At 29.8% G+C, this 19,640-nt stretch overlaps 3 protein-coding genes and 1 non-coding gene across 4 annotated transcripts; 2 read left to right on the forward strand and 2 right to left on the reverse strand.

Annotated features, from left to right (window-relative positions):
- Positions 1–1,310: 1,310 nt before the first annotated feature.
- Positions 1,311–2,594, forward strand: LOC113854735 (glutaredoxin domain-containing cysteine-rich protein CG12206). Its single transcript, XM_027485923.1, has one exon. It carries the CDS (start codon positions 1,384–1,386, stop codon positions 2,425–2,427), a length of 1,044 nt encoding a protein of 347 aa, XP_027341724.1. The 5' UTR covers positions 1,311–1,383; the 3' UTR covers positions 2,428–2,594.
- A 939-nt stretch (positions 2,595–3,533) lies between these two features.
- On the reverse strand, positions 3,534–3,605 carry TRNAC-GCA. Its single transcript has one exon. It is a non-coding gene; the product is annotated as a tRNA-Cys (tRNA).
- A 3,440-nt stretch (positions 3,606–7,045) lies between these two features.
- Positions 7,046–9,386, reverse strand: LOC113853946 (B2 protein). The gene is made up of 5 exons (XM_027484683.1): positions 8,498–9,386; positions 8,125–8,225; positions 7,875–7,958; positions 7,656–7,766; positions 7,046–7,549 (listed from the first exon to the last, which is right to left on the reverse strand). Exons 1-5 carry the CDS (start codon positions 9,117–9,119, stop codon positions 7,478–7,480), a joined length of 990 nt encoding a protein of 329 aa, XP_027340484.1. The 5' UTR covers positions 9,120–9,386; the 3' UTR covers positions 7,046–7,477.
- A 5,368-nt stretch (positions 9,387–14,754) lies between these two features.
- On the forward strand, positions 14,755–17,918 carry LOC113855062 (3-oxoacyl-[acyl-carrier-protein] synthase I, chloroplastic-like). The gene is made up of 8 exons (XM_027486513.1): positions 14,755–15,106; positions 15,656–16,014; positions 16,114–16,545; positions 16,797–16,970; positions 17,075–17,188; positions 17,295–17,396; positions 17,513–17,579; positions 17,661–17,918. The coding sequence occupies exons 1-8, from the start codon at positions 14,965–14,967 to the stop codon at positions 17,726–17,728; spliced, it is 1,458 nt and encodes a 485-aa protein (XP_027342314.1). The 5' UTR covers positions 14,755–14,964; the 3' UTR covers positions 17,729–17,918.
- The last annotated feature ends 1,722 nt before the right edge of the window (positions 17,919–19,640 follow it).

Below are 19,640 nucleotides of genomic sequence, written 5' to 3' on the forward strand. Positions count from 1 at the left end.
AATTTTAATTCTACATTTTAACTCTTTTAAGTATGCCAAACATAAAATTATGATTATACACCAATTCTGATTCTGATGAAATTGAAATTGGAATTACAATTATGAATGTCAATTTTAATTCCATGCACCAAACGGACTCTAATGGATATGTAACTCCAAGTGCTTTCGGCTTCGTTGTATCTATGAGCTTTGGGTTGGGTTTCGATGTTGCAATTTTGATGGAGAAATGTTATTTCGATAATAAAATTGTTATTATGGACCAAAAAAAATTTGTTATTAGCACAACAATTATTATTATTTGACCAAAAAATATATAATAAAATTGTTCCGACGAAAAAATTAAAATAATTTTTTTATTTTATTATAAATTAAAGAAAAAAAAAGGAATGATAAGACGAATAGTGTAAAAAAATAAAAGTAAAAAATATAACATAAAGGATAACATATCTCATTTTGATACCTTTGACTACATTAAAAAACATAAAATAAATGATAAACTTTATGTATTATTTTGTAGATGTTATTAGTATTATTTATTAATTAAAATTAAAGTTTTAATTTTGTATTAATATTATTATAAATTATCAAAATAAAAATGAATTAATAAATAGTACTTATGATACTTAAAAAAAATATGCCGTTTGTCCTAAAATAAATTTAGACCGAGAAAAAAAAAAATCATAAAGATAATACCTTAGCATTTGGAAATGAGAAGCATGGAAAGGGTCCGTCACAAGTGACAACCACAAGTGTGACTGGAAGACATTGAGTAGGACCAAACAAAAATTCATCCTTTGGAGTTGGCCTTATATTGCAGGTCCACGTAAATAACACCAATGCCAGACATTTATCGTAAGGTTTCCCTCTCTCCTACACTCACTCTCCATAATTTTGTCCAATCTAAACCAAACCATTGGATAATCACTCTTCCTAAGCCACATAAATCTCATATCAAATTGTCTGTTGCCATCTTAGAATTATCATTATCAATACATTAGCTTCCTCTCCACGTTGCTTTTCTCATTTTACACTCAAATTTCACTTAAACGTGCAAAATTTTCGTTAAGTTTCTACATATAAGAAATTCATCTACATGATTTGTTGTGATATTATATTAACTTTACGTTATAGTAAATATGATGAAAATTTATATAAGATATCTCGTGTGTTAATGTTAGTGACTCGACAAATAAATCTTGGAAAAAAAAAGGCATTCTTTTAATTTTTTTTATCTTTTACCTTTTTTTAAAAAATAAGTGGATCTAAAGAAAAAGGGTGTGTAAATGAAATTGCCCCGTGGATTGAAATATATGTATCATGGACTGTAACCTATCTATATCTATCTTGTGAGTGACTCAACGTTGAGCAAGGCAACAAAACGAAATGGGGTGTGCCTCTTCGAAGCGTATCGAGGCAGCAAAAGCCCCATACCGTCCAGCACCTGCGAGCTTCGCGGTGTTTGACATCAACGCCATAGAAGAGCCATGGCTGAAGCACCTCAACAACACCAACCCTCTCCCCAAAGACAAACCCACACTACCCACCCCTATTCTACAGAAACTCAACATGTTCGACACCTCCGAAGCTCCTCAATCCTGGGACGAGGTTAGCAAGACCCTCCAAGAACTCAAACCCGTAATCAAGAAACCACCTTCCCCTTCACCTTCACCACCACAACAACCTCAACCTCCAGTTAAAAACAAGTCCTTCCGCACACTCGAAGAGTTAGATGCCAAATTCAACTCCAAGCCGGAGCCCAAGAAGGAATCGAAAGGGCCCACTGAGATGACGAGGAAAATAAACGAGGCCCGAGCTGGCCCAATTGAAGTTGAAGGGGGAAACAGCATTAAGCCAGTGAAAGATAACATCTTCATAGTGAGGGACCGCTTGGAGAGGCAAAAGGGAGAGAAGGAATCGACGTACGAACGGTTGAGGAGGGACCCACTGAGCGAGTTTCCGGAGAGGTGTCCGCCGGGGGGAAACGACGCGGTGGTGATATACACGACGTCGTTGGGGGGAGTCAGGAAGACGTTCGAGGATTGCAACAGGGCGAGGGAGGTGTTGGAGGGGCACAGAGTGGTGTACGACGAGCGCGACGTGTCGTTGCACGGTGAGTTTCTGAGGGAAATGAAGGAGTTGGTGGAGGAAGGAGTGGCTCTGCCGAGGGTGTTTGTGAAGGGAAGGTATGTGGGTGGGATTGGTGAGTTGGTGGAGCTTAACGAGTCGGGTCGACTCGGGAGGATACTGAATGCGACACGTGTGGAGAGAGGGGTTGGGAGACAAGCGTGTGGAGGGTGTGGTGGGGCTAGGTTTGTTCCTTGTTTGGATTGTGGGGGTAGTTGTAAGATTGTGGTTTATGGAGGTGACAAAGAGAGGTGCCCTAAGTGCAATGAGAATGGGTTAGTGCTTTGCCCTGCTTGTGTTTAACTCACTTTTCCTGTTTACTTTTACTCAAAATCACTTCTGCTATTAGCTAATTAATGAGGTTCTGAAATACCCACTCATTAATCATTATGAATCATCCAGTCATGTTATATATTCCTATTATTTCAGCTTATCCTTTTTTTTTTACATACATCTAAAAAAGGAAAAAAATTATAAATAAGAGTTCATTTATATTTTTAAGAAAAATATGTCATTTTTTGTAAATAAAAAAATTTACAAGTTAAAATAGCTGGAGAATTTAACATTTAATTCATGCATGCTCTTACTTGAATGTTTACTATCATGTCGTGCGTAGCATGATCGCGCAATAGTAATATGGAATATTATTATTCTTATTTTTTTATTTGTGTTTTATCTTTATTATACATGTCACGTGTGTATCATAAAAATGTTTTGAATATAAAAATAACATTTAAATATAATTTTTTCGAACATTTTTTATGGAGAATATAAAATTTTATTTTTGGATATATACACTTAAAGTGAGATACAAAGAGAAAAAACGAAAAAGTAATAAATATAATAAGTGATGTAATATAAATCAAAATTATTTTTTCATATGACTTAATGGTACTTGCGATGAAAACTTTTAATGTTTTTTCATTATTTTCTCTACGTTTTTTAAAATTTTATATCTTTTTTTTTTCTTTTCTATTATATTATTCAAATATATATTTTTTTATTGTTTTTCTATCCCTCTTCCCTGGATACCCACCCAGTCAAAAAGTATAAAACAAATATCATCCACGGCAGAATGTCACTTGAAGAGTCCGAAACCTTAGTTTTCTGATTATACCCTTTCAGTCGCTTCTTTAAATAAAGGTATAAAAAATATATATTTTTCAGTAACCAAAAATATGTATGTAATTTAAGAAAAACGAGATACAAAGTAACAATATGATTGAAAGGAATAAATACAACAAAAGATGTAATGAGAAGAGGATAGTCATAAAAAAATGTATAAGATAAATGCAAAAATTGAAATATAAAAATTAAACTTAATTTCTTAAAGCACACAAACTTTTTTTATGCTGGCTTCATATCTGATTTGTGAGACCTTATTGGTAAAAAGAAATACTCTGTGATAGAGGGCCCAACCGGGTTCGAACCGGTGACCTCTTGATCTGCAGTCAAATGCTCTACCACTGAGCTATGGACCCAATACGTTTAACAATGAATATATTTAATAGGATATTTCTGTTTTCTGTCCCTTGTAATGAAGTGACTTTATGAATTATCCCTTGGTGGCCTTAAATTTGCACAATCAGGATTTATTGCGCTTGTGGTGTTAGAAAGTTTACAAGTCTTTTATTCCTCCTTATTTTTAAATTCCTTTTTTCTTCCATTTATTTTACACCTCTTAAAAATAATGTTGTAAAACAAATATTATCCATGTAAGAATGCCATTTGAAGAGCTGAGAGGTTGGTCTTCTAGAAATGTCATTAATTACATACACTTATTTTCATAGATATATAAGAAAATTATTTGTATAATAAAATTTTCTTCAATCCTTAACCGAAGGTTCATACGAATCTTAAGAAAAAGAGATATAAGAAACAAAATTAATGAAACGAATAAACATTTAAGAGGTGTAATGAATAAACAAAGTTAATGAATTCCTCACGAGTTTTCTCAATCTCAATCGAATGAGGTTAGATTATGATTTTTTATTCTCGTAGCTTAAGTCTAACTTAACCATTCTCATCCTTAACAGGCCGTTAATGAAGAAGTTAAACTCATATCCAATCTGCTAAACATCAAATCATTTACTGTGTGTTTGGATAGAAATTTTAAAAAGATAATGTAATTTTTTAAGGATTTTAAAATATTTCACAGTAAAATGATGTGTTTTGGATGCTTCTTAAAATAATTTAAAAATTTCAAGTAATTTTATTTAGTATTTTTCTTACGTAAAAGTAAGAAAATTAAGATCGCTTCTCAATTTTTCTTAATCGCATGCATTTTCTGTTTTTAAGAGTTTGTTCATTTTTTTGTGAATTTTTTTTTTCTCACATTCTCCTTTCTTTTACAGTCGCGAACTTATTAGTTGTCTCTTTTCTACACTCTAAATATTACATTATAGTGCTTAGGTAAAGTGACCATAATTTCTAAATAAGAATAGAACATTGAAAATTTTAGTTTTAAATAAAAATTAAAAAAAAGGAAATTTTATTTTTTTAAATAAAAAATTATTTATTCTATCCAAACAAAATATTTTAAAATACAAATCTAAATAATATTATTTAAAATTTTTAAATTAAAAATTTTATGATTATTTAATCTCAACACAACCTTAATCTTAACGGTATTAAGATCGGAAGCATGCGATCAGTCCACTTAATCTAACTCCCATTTTGACAAATTAATTTACAAAAAACGTTTTTTAAACAAAAATTTACGAAATATATAAATATCGCGATTCGGCTAATAAAGCCCCCCAAAGAGGAGGCTTCCGAGCATCAGTGCATGGTCTGCATACATACAGGGATTTGACCATCCATGATTAATGATTATACATAAAGAAACTTTATTCTCATTAACTTATGTGACATTTTTATATTTAAATCTGATTTTTTTAATATTTTTATCACTTTTAAATATACTTATTTAAATTTAATTCATTCTAAGTTGAATTTAAATTTTAAAATTTGAAGCTTAAATTCATAAACATATTTAAAAATGGCACACCTTAATATAAATAGTTCATTTTATAATTGATTGGTCAGTTTTAAAAAATATTATTTCTTTAATTTATTCGTCAATTCCACAATTATTATATCTTAAATTTTTCTTATTAAACTGTAATACATATTAATGTCTTAGTAGTTGAGAGTATATAAAAATAAAATGGAGGACGATATTATTCCAACTTCTCTTAAAAAAAAGAATATATATATTTTTTAATATTATTCATGTTTTTTTCTTATTTCATATTCTGTTAAGAAATAATATATTTTTAGTATTCAAAATACTTATTTAGTTGCTTTTATATAAATATATTGACTCATACTTTTATATAAATATTTAATTGTTTGATTTTTTTTAAATTGTGCAAAATGGTAAATAATGATAAATTAATAATTTTTTTATATTAAAAGTTATAATAATTAATAAAATTATCATGCTCTTTTGTACTGTTGTACATATGAAACAAATTAATTTATTGTTGGCATATTATTTAACAGATATTTATTTAATCCTTTAACGAAATTATTGGGGAGAGATTTATAGTATAATTTATACATTTTTATAGGACTCGTTCAATAGACATAATAAGAATTAAAATTTTGAAACACAGTAATCGAATAAAATATAAGTAAAATTATTCAAGTTTTTTATAATCTGATATACCAAATCAGCTAAAATAAAATACTGGGGAAAGGAGAAAGGTAGGGGATAAGGTGTCTCGCCACCGCCATAGGCAACGGCGTAAGAATCCAAAGAAACAGTTGTGGCCAGCTAGTCTTGTGACTTACCAACTGCAGATTTGACAAATAAATTATATAAAAGTAATGAATTGTGTAATTGTCAATTAGTGGAAAGATCGCTTCTTTTTTTCCCACTCTTTTCACTGTTATGACTCAGTCCATCTGTTTGGTTTCGTTACTATTCACAATTTCTGCCTTACCATTTTCGTAGGGAAAATAACACAAAAAAATATCGATATGACTAATTATTAGCTATTCATTGAAACGAAAGAATCAACTACTTTATTATGAAAGATTCTAAATTTGAAACTTTTTTTTATTATTAATCTTCTAACTTACCCAAGGAAAAATTAAATATGCGTTTCGATTATTAAAAATTTATTAGTTTGATATTAAAAGATAAATATAAAAAACTCATTGTTTTGCATTCTTTTTTATTTAAAACTACAAATATTCTTTAGAAGTGACAACTTTGTTAAAGGAAAAATTATGACAGACAACATGATGAAATTAGATATCGCGATTGATGTTTTTTCATACAAAAGATTCTAATCTTAAACTTTATTAAAGTGTACTACTTAACTTAACATTTATTTTTATTATTATTACTATTATTTATTAATCAACGTACCTTCAAAGTTTATCTATGTTTATAAAGAATTACCTAACAGACAAGTAAATAATTTTGCATATATGTGTTGGCCTTTCGTTAGGAATTGGGAATACCAAACCATGATACGTGAGTCCCTAACCTATTGACCATGTGTTCAGAGTGCTTCATATTCATATACACAACATAGCTAAGTAGCAAAGTTTCCTTTTCTTTCATCACAAAACTGATAACCTAATTCTCTTCTCATTATCTTCTTTGTTACAACGATTCCCAATTTTCAATCAACCATTGTATAAAGATCATTATTCCCGAAAGACGCGGCACAAAATCTTGACGAAGATAGCAGTCTAATTTCCCGGTCAATGCATAAGCGTCGACCAAGGCCCGTGGATTATGCAATTATTGATTTTAGCTTTAGAATAAATCACATTGAATGAATCTATTGGTCTAGCCCCATCACAACCCATAAAAATTAACTCCTGCACCAGAAAATAGCTAACTAGTAAACTACTGAGCAATACACAAATTAATAGGGATTTGAATCGAGGTTTCCAAAAGTTCAAAGCACATATTTTATCGATTATAAGACTATATTGAACCATCATCATATCACGGCTTCACGCCTTTCCTCTAATTTAACTTATCAATACGACACAGGCTATATACGAAGCTACAAAATGCTGGCCTTCCATTTGTCGCCAATTTGTAGTTCATAAACAAAATAGTACAGCATTCTTATTGTATTCTCTTAATATGATAACAGTATACACCAAAACCAAGAAAAATGGACCACTATGCATAGCAGCCTCTATATACAAAAGTACTAGTAATACATATATAGGCTGCTAAATATCCAAGCGTCCTAAGCTATATTCATTTTGTTTTCTTGTCTTCGGACTCTTTGTCCATAGCTTTCAAACCAACCCAAATCTCTAATTATCTATTGTCTTTGTGAGAGATATTCCTGTATTATTTGTTATTTCTATCCATTTATGCCGGCAAAGCCTTGAAAGTGTCGTTGAAAGTATCTTGTTCAGCAAAAATATCCAGCAGAGACAACGCCTATAAACCAAAAAAAGGGCATAATTTAGTGAACCATGAAAAAATAGAACGAACTTTGTATATTATTTCAAAAGGGGTAACTATTGATCAAGATAAGTATAAATACCTCGGGCACATTCAGCTCAAGACGGAACTTGGGCCCATCATAGTGGTGAAGGATTGGCCTAAAGGAATCCTCCTCTAATGGTTCACAAGTTTTCCTAGTAATCACTCGTACCTGCAATCATCATTTATGAAACGTTCTAAGCTTTTACACAAACTAGCAAATTTTAGACACAATTAACTAATTAATTATTAGCATTTAGAGCTGAATTGGAGATGTTACCTGAGCAGGGAATCGAGATTCACCAGCACACTTCTTGTCCTCCCAAGCCGTTGGATCAATATTTGTACCCCCAAAACTCGCAGCCTGAACAAACCCCACCACTTATTATGACTCTTAAAATCGAAATTCTAAAATGTATTCAAAACATGTAGCTTGCAAAGGTTAAAGTGAGGGCCTAATCCATAATTTAATGTGAATTCAGCTCAGTTTCATTAAATTAAGTTAATTGAGAAAGAAGACATTAACACACCTCAAAGATTCCATGGAGTTGGTGCGTGGAATAGTTGTAAAGGAAAAGAGGCAACCCCGGAGTAATTGCCCGAACTGAATCTCTGTATCGTGGAGGCAGGCCTAAAAACACCAACATTAACCGAGAAAAAAATTAGACAATTATGTATGAAGTTAGGAAAAAAGACGGTGGTTTTTTATAATTAAAATGACTACGACAATCAAAGACTCCAATCTATAATAAAATTGTCATGGGACTCCATAAATATGTAACCAAAAACAAGCTAACTAAACATTACTGGGAAATCACTCAAACAAGGCATAAAACTCTTAAAAGTGCAGAAAGAAAAGTACATCACAATTGCATAATTGAGAAACAAGGAAAAGGGGCATACCAAAGAGCTGTCTTTTGAGATTCTCCGCCATGGTATCATTGTTGCAAACAAAGATATAGCCCCCAATGGTTTCATTCCTAGGAAGAGACTCTGATGGTGGCAGTGTCTTAAATCTCTTGTCTGCAGCAGCCTTGGCATCCTTGTTATCATTGTTGTTGTTGTCGCCATGCTTCTTGTTGGGGTTGGAATTCTTCTTGGAAGGCTTTGGAGGGTGAACAAGCTCATCTTCACCCTTGAACTTGTGTCCCTTAGGATTGATATTCAGGTTATTATTGTGAAGATTGGAAAAAGCAGGTTTGGAATAAATTCCCTTGTTGAATCCTCCATTGAGACTTGATCCACCGTCCAACCCAACACCCAAAATGTTCTGAGGCATGTTGAGGAAAGATCCATTCATATTGGTCATCTCTTTCCACCCATCGTTGTAATCAGAAGCAGGTGCTTTTGCCTTGAAAGAGTTGATTTCACCACCGACTTTGATATCAAAATTTATCCTTTCATCTTGCCTCTTGGAGATGTAATTGTTGCTCCAAATTGAATCATTCAGAGAAAGGTTGGCCAAATTGGATGACTGTATCCGAAGCTGGTCACTGAATTGCCAAAAAGATTGATTGTTCTCCATTTCCCCCCACAAAAACACAAACTACACTGATATGATGAAAAATGAAAAAGCTTGTAAAAAAACTTGAAACCTGCTTTGAGTAGATATAATATCTATGACTAAGTATATATAAAATAAAAATAAAACTTGTCTCGGCAAAGGGAGAACTAGAAGAAGCGGATGCAGAGCAGGTGGAGGTTGGAATGAGAAAAATTGAAAGGGTTGAGGACAAGTGTGATTATATAAGGGGGGATCGAAGGGGAATAAAAAAGAAAAGAAATAGGAAATAAGATGAAATGAAGCTTCGTGGAAAGTTAGAAAGGCAAAGGCTGGGGTTGCGTGTGTAATTGTCAAACGTTGAAATGAAATTTGTTTTGGGTATTGTCATTTTATTCATTTAATTGAATTTAGGTGGGTGCTGATTAGTGAGTCATGAGTGATGAGGTGGAGGAAAGGTGCAGAAAGTGGAGGGTAGCAGTTGGGTTTGATTTTGTGTACTAGTTTCTAGAAGCTGTTAGAGTTGTCTTTAGTCTTTACTTTAGTTTGAGTTCACACCAAGAATTGTGAATTGTTTTCACAACTCTCACAATTCTAATTTTAATTCGTGTGAAAGTAATAAACTAAGTTATCTAAATGGATAAATAAAAAAATAGTTTTTATTTGTCTTGTTGCTATCTTTTTGATAAAGAGAAATGAACTTGCTTAGTTGCTAAGACATGGAGGTTTGGACGCGTAAACGTAGACAACAGTGTGGAGTGGGTGAGTGCGTGTCTGTGTGTATGACACTGTGGAAGTGCGAGGCTTTTGATGCGGTCCGTGACAAACGGGCACGTCGGTATATGGCAACGGCATGTTCATATTCAATGGATCTTTATTAACTCCTCTGTTTCCTCATCCTCTCACTTACGAGTTTAATGCATATAGATACATGGATACATTAATTAATTACTTATTCTCTAATATATTAAGATTTATGCATGTGAATATAGAATTAAGTACACCAATTTATTTATATTAATATATTATAGTCAAGTATTCATAAATTAAGAAAAGTCAAATGAAGCTTATAATTCAAAGACATTAAATATTAAAAATATTACAATAATACATAAAAAAACCGAAATATGAATGTTTAAAATTAAGCATAACTTGCAAACACTGAACAATCAAAATTATCTTTTGACGGATCACGTGGAGGAAATAGTATTTGAGCCCAAAACAAATGCAAAGTTGAATTTCTGCTAGAGTTAATGGGCCTAAGCTTGATTGTAACTGCAAGACTTGGTCTTCAATAGTTTCGTTTGCTAGGGATTACTTAGGCTGCCACTGCTCATTTTTTGAACGTGTCCTTTAATCAAATATATATATTTTTTGTATAATGAATTCTTAAATTTTGTTTATATAACAAAAAAACATTGATTACGAGTAATGATAATTACTTTTAAAATTTGAAGCAGTTATTTACGATAATAATTTCATAAATCATCAATATTTGAAGTTCTGTCTCTACCCGGAGCTGCACTTGGATTAGTTTTCCATGGCCGTGTATTGTAATAGAATTTAGAAACAATTTTTTTTAAAATATATATATAAGAGATAAAATTATTATTATTAAATAGTAAAATATTATTATAAGAAAGTATAATGTTATGTAATTTATTATTAATGACGACAATCTTTATTCTATTAAATAAAAAAAATAATGATATGTAACTCTTGAAATTAAAAAAATATAAAAAAAAACATTTAAACCAAGACACGAATCATTTTTCATTTTTATTAACATGAAATTATATGTGAAAAATTAAATTAAATTTGATCAAAAATGAAAAAATAATATTGTAAACGAATAAAAAATAAATTATGAAATACTTCATGCAAGAAAAATTAGGTATTTGAATGTGAAAAAAATACTTCATTTAAAAACAAGGATTTGTTATATTTATAATACAGGAGTAGATAAGTTTTGTCATATTATTTTTTAAAATTTCCTATTAATAAATTTGTAAAAAGTTTAAAAGATAAAAAAGATGGGCTGAAATAATTTAACAAATTAAAATTTACGAAATTATAAAAATATTCTAAAAATGTGTCAATCACTGGTTTTTTTAATATAAAAAAATAAATTACCAAAATATTGATTTTTTAAATCATGAGAATATAAGAAAATTTCAAAAATTGTCAATGCAGTTTGTTTTTTATTTTTATCAATGTCGAGTTTTAATACTTTAATTTTTTATTGTTTTTTTCAAAAATTTTTATTGACTTTTTTAATATTTTAATTTTTTTATTATTTTAAAAAATATTATTGATAAATTTGATTTTTTTTAATAAAATTTTATAATTTTTAGTTATTCTACTTTTGAACTTACGTACCTACACTAAAAATTTTCCATAACAATTTTAATATATATTATTTTTAAATATAATATTGATATTAAAATTAAATGTAGCAATAAAGCATGGCCTGTGAGTACCATCACCGTTTACTATTACGATATTCAAGAAAAGAAAAAAATAATAAAAAAGCACTTGCTTTTTCCTTTCTTTCATTGCAAATAATCATTTATTATTGGACCTATTAATTATTATTCCCATATTCAGTGTTTAATGTTAGGGATACGAACCTTTTTCTCGTTAATCCACTCACTTTGTGCTGTACCCAATTAAGTTATTTTATTAATTAATATTGCAAAATACATGTTATTTCACGATAATCTTCCATAGGATTACCAATGGGGAGGGTTCTCTTCAGTAACAAAGATAGGTACATAGGAGATAAATTTTAGTATAAAATTTTTATAGTACCAATTATTATAATAAAATTTATGGCTATATATATATATATATTAATAAACTGAATTACTCATAATTTATGCAATTTCAGCTTTTAAACGAATAAGTTAAAATTTAAAATCAAATTTTATAAACTTACATAATAACTTATAAATGATTTATATATGTATGCATTTCTTAAATATTTATAGTTTTATTTATTATGATTATTTGAAAAATATAAATTTGTTTATTATTATCTTTTATATATATATATATATATATATATATATATATATATAATTTTCTTAATTTAACCTCTCCAAACTCCATATTTTGAATGGATAATCATAAACTTTATTCGAAAGAATTATGCCTTCTTTATAACTGTTAAACTATATTTTGATACAATTTTTCTTTACTTTCTAATATAAAAGGTATCCATTAAAAACTAAACTAATAAGCTTAATTTTATTCAAAGAAAAAAAGCAATGAATAAAAAAAATTTACAAATAAGATAAGTAAATTTCATGCTTTTTTTTTTAAAATTAAATAAAATTCGAACTCTAATTTTGGATGATTATTTTCAATGTTCAGCTTAATTTAACTCATTTACGCCTTTAATATTATTCATTTTCTTTATACCCTTACAGTGTATGCATTTTTTTATTTGAATGAGAAAAAGGAAAATAAAAGAAAAAGACTGACAATGTATTTTATTTTATTTGATTAAAGAGATAATAAAAAATTAAATTTAAATTTCCATCTCTTTTTATTTTCTCCTCAATTCAAATTTCAAATTTGTTTTCTCCTCTCTGTTGAAACCAAACATATGCAAATATGGAAAAGAAAAATTAGTCACCGGATATTGATAACCCGTTTAATTTGGTACAAGAGGACAACATCACATTTAAAGCCCTTCCAATTCGAGAGAAAGCTCGAAAGCAATTTAGTGGGTATTTATTATAGGACACATTTTACCGTGCTTTTCTTTATCATTAAATTCTTACCTTGAATAGGTACATGTAGTATTGTAGTGCAGTAACATATCATGTCAATTAATTAAATTATATATAATTTTAAAATTAACTATTATAAAAGTTAATAATTTTTATTAATATGATAATTGATAATTCATAATATGTGTCGTAATTACGACAGGACGGTAATTATGTAAAGAAAAAGAAACATATATAAAAAAAGTTATAATCCGTTTAAAAAATTGATGATAAAAAGTTGTTATCAAAATTTATTAAAAAAATTGAAAAACTTTTAAAAATTAATCTTTGAAATTATATTTAGATTTAAGAGTTGTTTACGCATAAAGAAGGTATTAGCACTTACGATATTTTTTATTAAAATAATTACTTTTTAATTAATCGTAGAAAAAATATTTATTTTATTCTAAAAGAAAATAATTAATATTTTTTTTTAAATTTTATTTTTGATTTTTGCAATTTTTTAAAAAGTTTTAATTATATAATTATAAATAAAGAATGCAATTAAAAATATATTTAAATTAAAAGAATAAATTATTTATGAAAATATTATTTTTTTGTATTTTTGTATTAAAGAAATATATTTATAAAGGGAACTTGCCTTGATACTTCATTTAGAAAGAAAAAATATAATAATTTTAATTTTTTTATAAAGAGAAACAATTAAAAAATTAATTTGAATTGAAAAAATTTATAAAAAATTCAACTTGATATTTTATTTTAGTTATAGTTAAAATTTGTTTTTATATATTTTTATTTGTTTTTAAATAAAGAAACACAATTAAAAAAATTAATTTGAATTCAGAAAATAGATTATTTATAAAATATTATTCCTTTTTTTTGCATTTTTGGTATTAAAGAACTGTATCTTAAAAATTTTGTCTTGGTATTTTATTTATTTATCTTTTTTGAAATAAACTAATAATTTTGTTTTTTTAAGAGAATTATTTGAAATTACTCTTGGTTTAAAAAATAATTTAGACCTGAAATTTTTTTAAAAAATATTTTGGACTTGATGGGTAATATTTTTCAAAATATCAGGTTACCACTCCTATATATCATCAGTGTGTAAAGGAATCAAAGCCATATAAGTTCTGATTCTTCTACGGACTCTCTCTCAAAGAGTTATTAATTTTTTTTTATCTTTATTTCCTTATTCAAAAGTCATTATCTTTATCTGAAAATCTAAACTTTTTATTTATAGATAAATTTTGAAATTTTTAATCCCATTTAATATACAATTATTTATTTATTAATTAATTTTTATTTTAATAAAAGCTCCAACATCCCATGACTCCTTATTTTTTGATAATCTACTCTTCTAAAAATCTATAAACTATTTTAACCATTTTTAAATCAGATTTAAATTTAAAAATTAAAAATTTGTATTTTGAATTAATTTTTATCTATTTTCTTAATATCTTACAATATCAAATCATTATATTTAATTTTTAATTTTAAAATTTATTTTTAAAAGAGACAAGATAAAATTGGGTATTTATGATACGATTAAAATATAGTATATATTTTTCATTCTATTAGTATACTTAAATTAAATTCTTCACTTGATGATAAAAATATAAGTGTTAATTTCAGTTTTTCCTTTTAATTTAACAATCATTCTATTAATTTTGATGTAGTTACAAATATATTTACATGGTAGTATGTACATCAAAGTTTTAACGAAGCAATGTTGCATTCCAAGAAGATCTCAATTCTGAGGGGTTCACCTAAACTGAAGCCGCATGAGTAGTTAGGACAATAATCATGATCCACCAACAAATGTGTCATGGACGATGACTTTTCTTTATTGAAGCTTCAATGGGGTTGTTTAAGTAGTTAAGCGATTGATAGAAAATGAAACCAAAGCAAAATTTATAAACTATTTTTTGGCCATCATCGCCAAAGTCATAGTTTACATACACAATTCAGAACGAAAAAACACTGGCGGATTTTCCAAACCAAACTCTACACAAAGCTTCCTTTTTTTGTTTTTTTCTTTTCCATTTTCTCTTTCGATTCCACTGATAATCCAAGGTTCCCTCCTTTGCTTTAAATCAATATCAAATCACTCTCTCTAGAGAGAGAGAGAGATGGCAAGCATTGCTGGAACATGTCCTTTAGGAGCATTGTTAAGAAACAAAGTCTCAGAAAGCAATGGGGTATCTCATGTTCAGTATGAAGGGCTTAGATTACAGCACAGAATGCATGTGCCTTCAGCTGCAAGTATGCCAAGTGGGTACATATCAAATTATATATCCCTTTATAACATTCTCCTTGGTTTTCTGATTTCAATAAGATTAACAATAAGATTCTCCAAATGCAGATCATGAAACAGAATATAGATTCATCCAGCTTAACAAATCATACACGTTTTCTTTTTTAGCTAGATAGGTAGACATAGTGTTATCGTATTTGATATTAGCGTTCCCTTTCATTATCTTATTTGATAGTCAGTATTTTTTCGCTTCTGTTTTGAATTTGAGTTATTCAACATCCTCTTACAAATCTCATCCTACCCATATTATTAAATTGATTTGAATTTGAAATTTCTTAAAGAATGAGAGCTGATCAACCATATGATCCCCCAGGTGAGCCTAGTAATTTGCCTATGTTATTGGCATATGTTCATGTTCTATATAGGAAGTATTTCAATTGATTGTCATACCAAAATTCCAAAGGTACCATATTCAATATTAGGATGTAAAAGTGTAAACTAAAATGTATTTTTTTATCTAATCCAGTATTGTTAATCACTCAATCGAAGTTTCCCTTGCATTGCAGCCCCTAAATGCAGCAGAATCAAGGCCATGGCATCCTCAACTGTTGCGGCACCAAAGAGAGAAACGGATCCAAAAAAGCGAGTAGTAATTACAGGAATGGGACTGGTGTCAGTGTTTGGCAGTGACATTGATGCATTTTACAACAAGCTTCTTGAGGGAGAAAGTGGGATAAGCCTAATAGATAGGTTTGATGCCTCAAACTTCTCTGTCCGTTTTGGTGGGCAGATCCGTGATTTCTCTTCAGAAGGTTATATTGATGGCAAGAATGATCGCCGCCTTGATGATTGCTGGAGGTATTGCATTGTTGCAGGCAAAAGGGCCCTTGATGATGCCAACCTTGGACATGAAATCCTAAAAATTGTAAGTCACGTAACTTTTTTGATGTTGCAATATCAAGTTGCTTAACTTAGATTAGTACATTAGTACCAAGTTATAGATAGTAATATGTGTTTCTAGCAGATGGACAAAACAAGAATAGGAGTTCTGGTGGGATCAGGAATGGGGGGTTTAACAGCTTTCAGCACTGGAGTGGAAGCTCTTATACAAAAGGGATATAAAAAAATTACTCCTTTTTTCATTCCCTACTCCATCACCAACATGGGTTCTGCTTTGTTGGCTATAGACACTGGCCTAATGGGTCCAAATTATTCCATTTCCACCGCTTGTGCAACGGCAAATTACTGCTTTTATGCAGCTGCTAATCATATTAGAAGAGGTGAAGCAGATATCATGGTGGTTGGTGGGACTGAGGCTGCAATCATGCCTACTGGTGTTGGAGGCTTCATTGCTTGCAGGGCCTTGTCTCAGAGGAACGAAGACCCCAAGAAGGCTTCAAGACCATGGGACAAAGATCGCGATGGTTTTGTCATGGGTGAAGGCTCTGGTGTGCTGGTACTATCTAAAACCAAACATTTTCTTTTACAGTATATATACATTATTAAAAGGGATATGATGATAAATAATATCTTGAAAAAGTTAATTTTTCATCAGACTTAATGATATCGTATTATTCATATAGCTAACCTCATCTAGGAGGATAAGACTTGTTTGTTGTTGTTATATATATTTTACTAGCATATTAGCTAATCAATCTGGCTTACAATTTTTTGTTTTGATTAACTTTTATTTGCCACTGAGAAAAGGTAATGGAGAGCTTGGAGAGTGCAACAAAAAGAGGAGCCAGAATAATAGCAGAATATTTGGGGGGTGCCATAACATGTGATGCTCATCATATGACTGATCCTAGGTCTGATGGACTCGGAGTTTCATCTTGCATAACCAAGAGTTTAGAAGATGCTGGGGTTTCCCCTGAAGAGGTAAGGAAGAAATATAGAGGAGTACTATGTTAACTGCTGATTATATTCATCTAATAACAACTCAGATTCTCGATTCTTCATTGGCTAATTTATAAATTGTACAGGTGAACTATGTGAATGCTCATGCCACGTCAACACTAGCTGGTGACCTGGCTGAGGTTAATGCAATCAAAAAGGTTTTTAAGGACACATCAGAATTGAAAATGAATGCTACTAAAGTATGAAACCTTACAACTTTTAAATATTTCAGAATCTTAACAGCATGCTTTTGTTGATCTTTTGTTGATCTTGAATCTTAACATTAAATTCTCTTCGTCTTTTCAGTCAATGATTGGTCATGGTCTTGGGGCTGCTGGTGGTTTGGAAGCCATAGCAACAATCAAAGCAATAACAAGTGGCTGGTTGCATCCAACCATTAACCAAGATGTACCATCCTGAACCAGAAATTCATTCTATTAATCAAATATGTTCCATTTTGTAACTTTTGTCAATTCCCACAATATCTTAATTTTTAGATGTCTAATTTTCTCACTTTTCCGCAGAACTTGGAGGCTAGTGTTACAATTGACACCGTCCCTAACATTAAGAAGAAGCATGAAGTTAATGTTGGTATGTATAATCTGTTAGAGTGAATAGAGGTACTAATAATGTAAAATTCAATGTTTCTGATATTTAGTGTACTTCCTGCAGCTATATCCAACTCATTTGGGTTCGGTGGACACAATTCGGTGGTTGTCTTTGCCCCATTCAGGCCTTAAGTTGAATGCAAACTCAAGCTGAGTACTTACTTTTCTCTGTTTCTCTTCTTTTAAACATTTTGAGAACCAATGGTTTTGGGACACTAATTCAGACGACTATATGAGTTATGTACGGAAAATAGTTGTTTCATATATATTGAAATCATAACAGGGATACATGACTAACAGCCCAGATCGTGTAGTCTATTGTAATGAGCCCTGAAGTCAATAAAATACGTTATTTTCAGCAATTGTGTTGAAGACTGTCCACTAAATTTATAATAAGAATGAGGATTCAGTTTGGTTAACGTGCCTAAAATATGTACCAAAATATACTGAAATAAATAAAGGATTTTGCTTGTAAATATCTAAAGGACATTGGTTAAAAATTCAATAAATATTGTTATTTTTAAAATAGTGACAAGGTTGTATTGGAAACTGAAAAAGAATTATCAACACTTTCTTAATTGTCTTGGGAGCTTGAAATAGTGGAGAGCAAAACTGTATAGTATTTGCTAATATCGTTCAACGGCATACATTAATGAGTGAGAGAGCAGATCCATGGGTTATAAATGTAGATGCAAATGCAGTTAGGACCCTTCTTTATTTGGCTCAACCAGTTAGGACCTACTCCTCCATGCCATTTTCTGGGCCAATATGTCCATGTCGGAAAACTTTACATCGTCGTACTCAATTGTTGAAGTTGTATCGAAGTCCAAGGATCTACTTCGAGCTTAATAACAGCGATAATCTATTTCAAAATAATCCATGTCGTAATAATGGGCTAGATAGCCCAAATTGATTTTTTAGTAAGTTCTAATATTAAGATCGAGAAGAATCGGTTCAAGCCCCGTTCTTCCTATTGATGATGATGATGATGTGTGTGTGTAAAAGGGATGGAATAATAATAAGATGTGATATGACTGCCAAATTTTCCAATTTGGAGTCTCATTCCGATTCATCTTATGCATTATGCAGTACCAACTCAACTGCTATTCCTGCTTTATTCCCACGCCTTTCTCAGCTTTTTCAAAGATAATTGCACACCTTCCAATTTATCAATCAAATCTATGCTGCTTATTTTCTACCTTTTCTAATACCATTTTTCAAATATACGTAATAAATTTTTATTATAAGAATGTTATTTTTAATAAAATACAAATTTTTATTATGGGTTATTCAACAGATGTTAAAAAAACTTTACAGTACTATTTAAATTGTAGACAACCTTGTGCTATTATTTATTCTAATACCTCGTTGATTCGTAGCTAATCCTTGAAGAGTGCATATGGCTTCTTATTCGAGAGCTCTTTCAGCTTTTGGGGGGGTAAAGATGACCCTGCACCCACTAGCAATAATGAATGAATACGAGAGAAATTATGGGCTTCTTTTGAATTTTTTTAGTTGGGGGAACCAACCAAGATTTCGTAGATAATATTGAGGGTTGAAATTTAATGTATCACGAATCTGGATGCACGTTAAGTGGCAACAATTTTTTGTTGTTTTGGTCAATATCCATTCTACATTTGCAACAAATGGACTTTTAGATTCGTTTATTTAAAGTATTAGGTAAATTTAATGATAGTTTGTTTGTGATTATTATTAAGATGTGTGTTTAAATTAATCTCTAAGATAAATTTATATTAGAATGTATTTTTTTTATTGAAAGTGTGAGAATTGTTTTTTTAACAAACCGTGTTAAGACGTTGGACTCTTTTATATATATATAGACTTTAGATTATATTTAAATTTGATAAAATGTGTAAAATAAAGTGAAATAACATTAATACTTGCTTAATCCATGTACTGGGTGTTAGTTTTATAAATTTTGTTTGTCAAACTTATATTACATTAATATAATAAAAACAAGTTAATTTGATTTTATTTAAAAAAACTAAAAAAATTTAAATTAATTGGTTTTAATAATTATTCA

This window comes from Abrus precatorius, unplaced genomic scaffold (assembly GCF_003935025.1).
Source record: "Abrus precatorius isolate BTA unplaced genomic scaffold, Abrus_2018 Scaffold11, whole genome shotgun sequence".
Lineage (NCBI taxonomy): Eukaryota > Viridiplantae > Streptophyta > Magnoliopsida > Fabales > Fabaceae > Abrus > Abrus precatorius.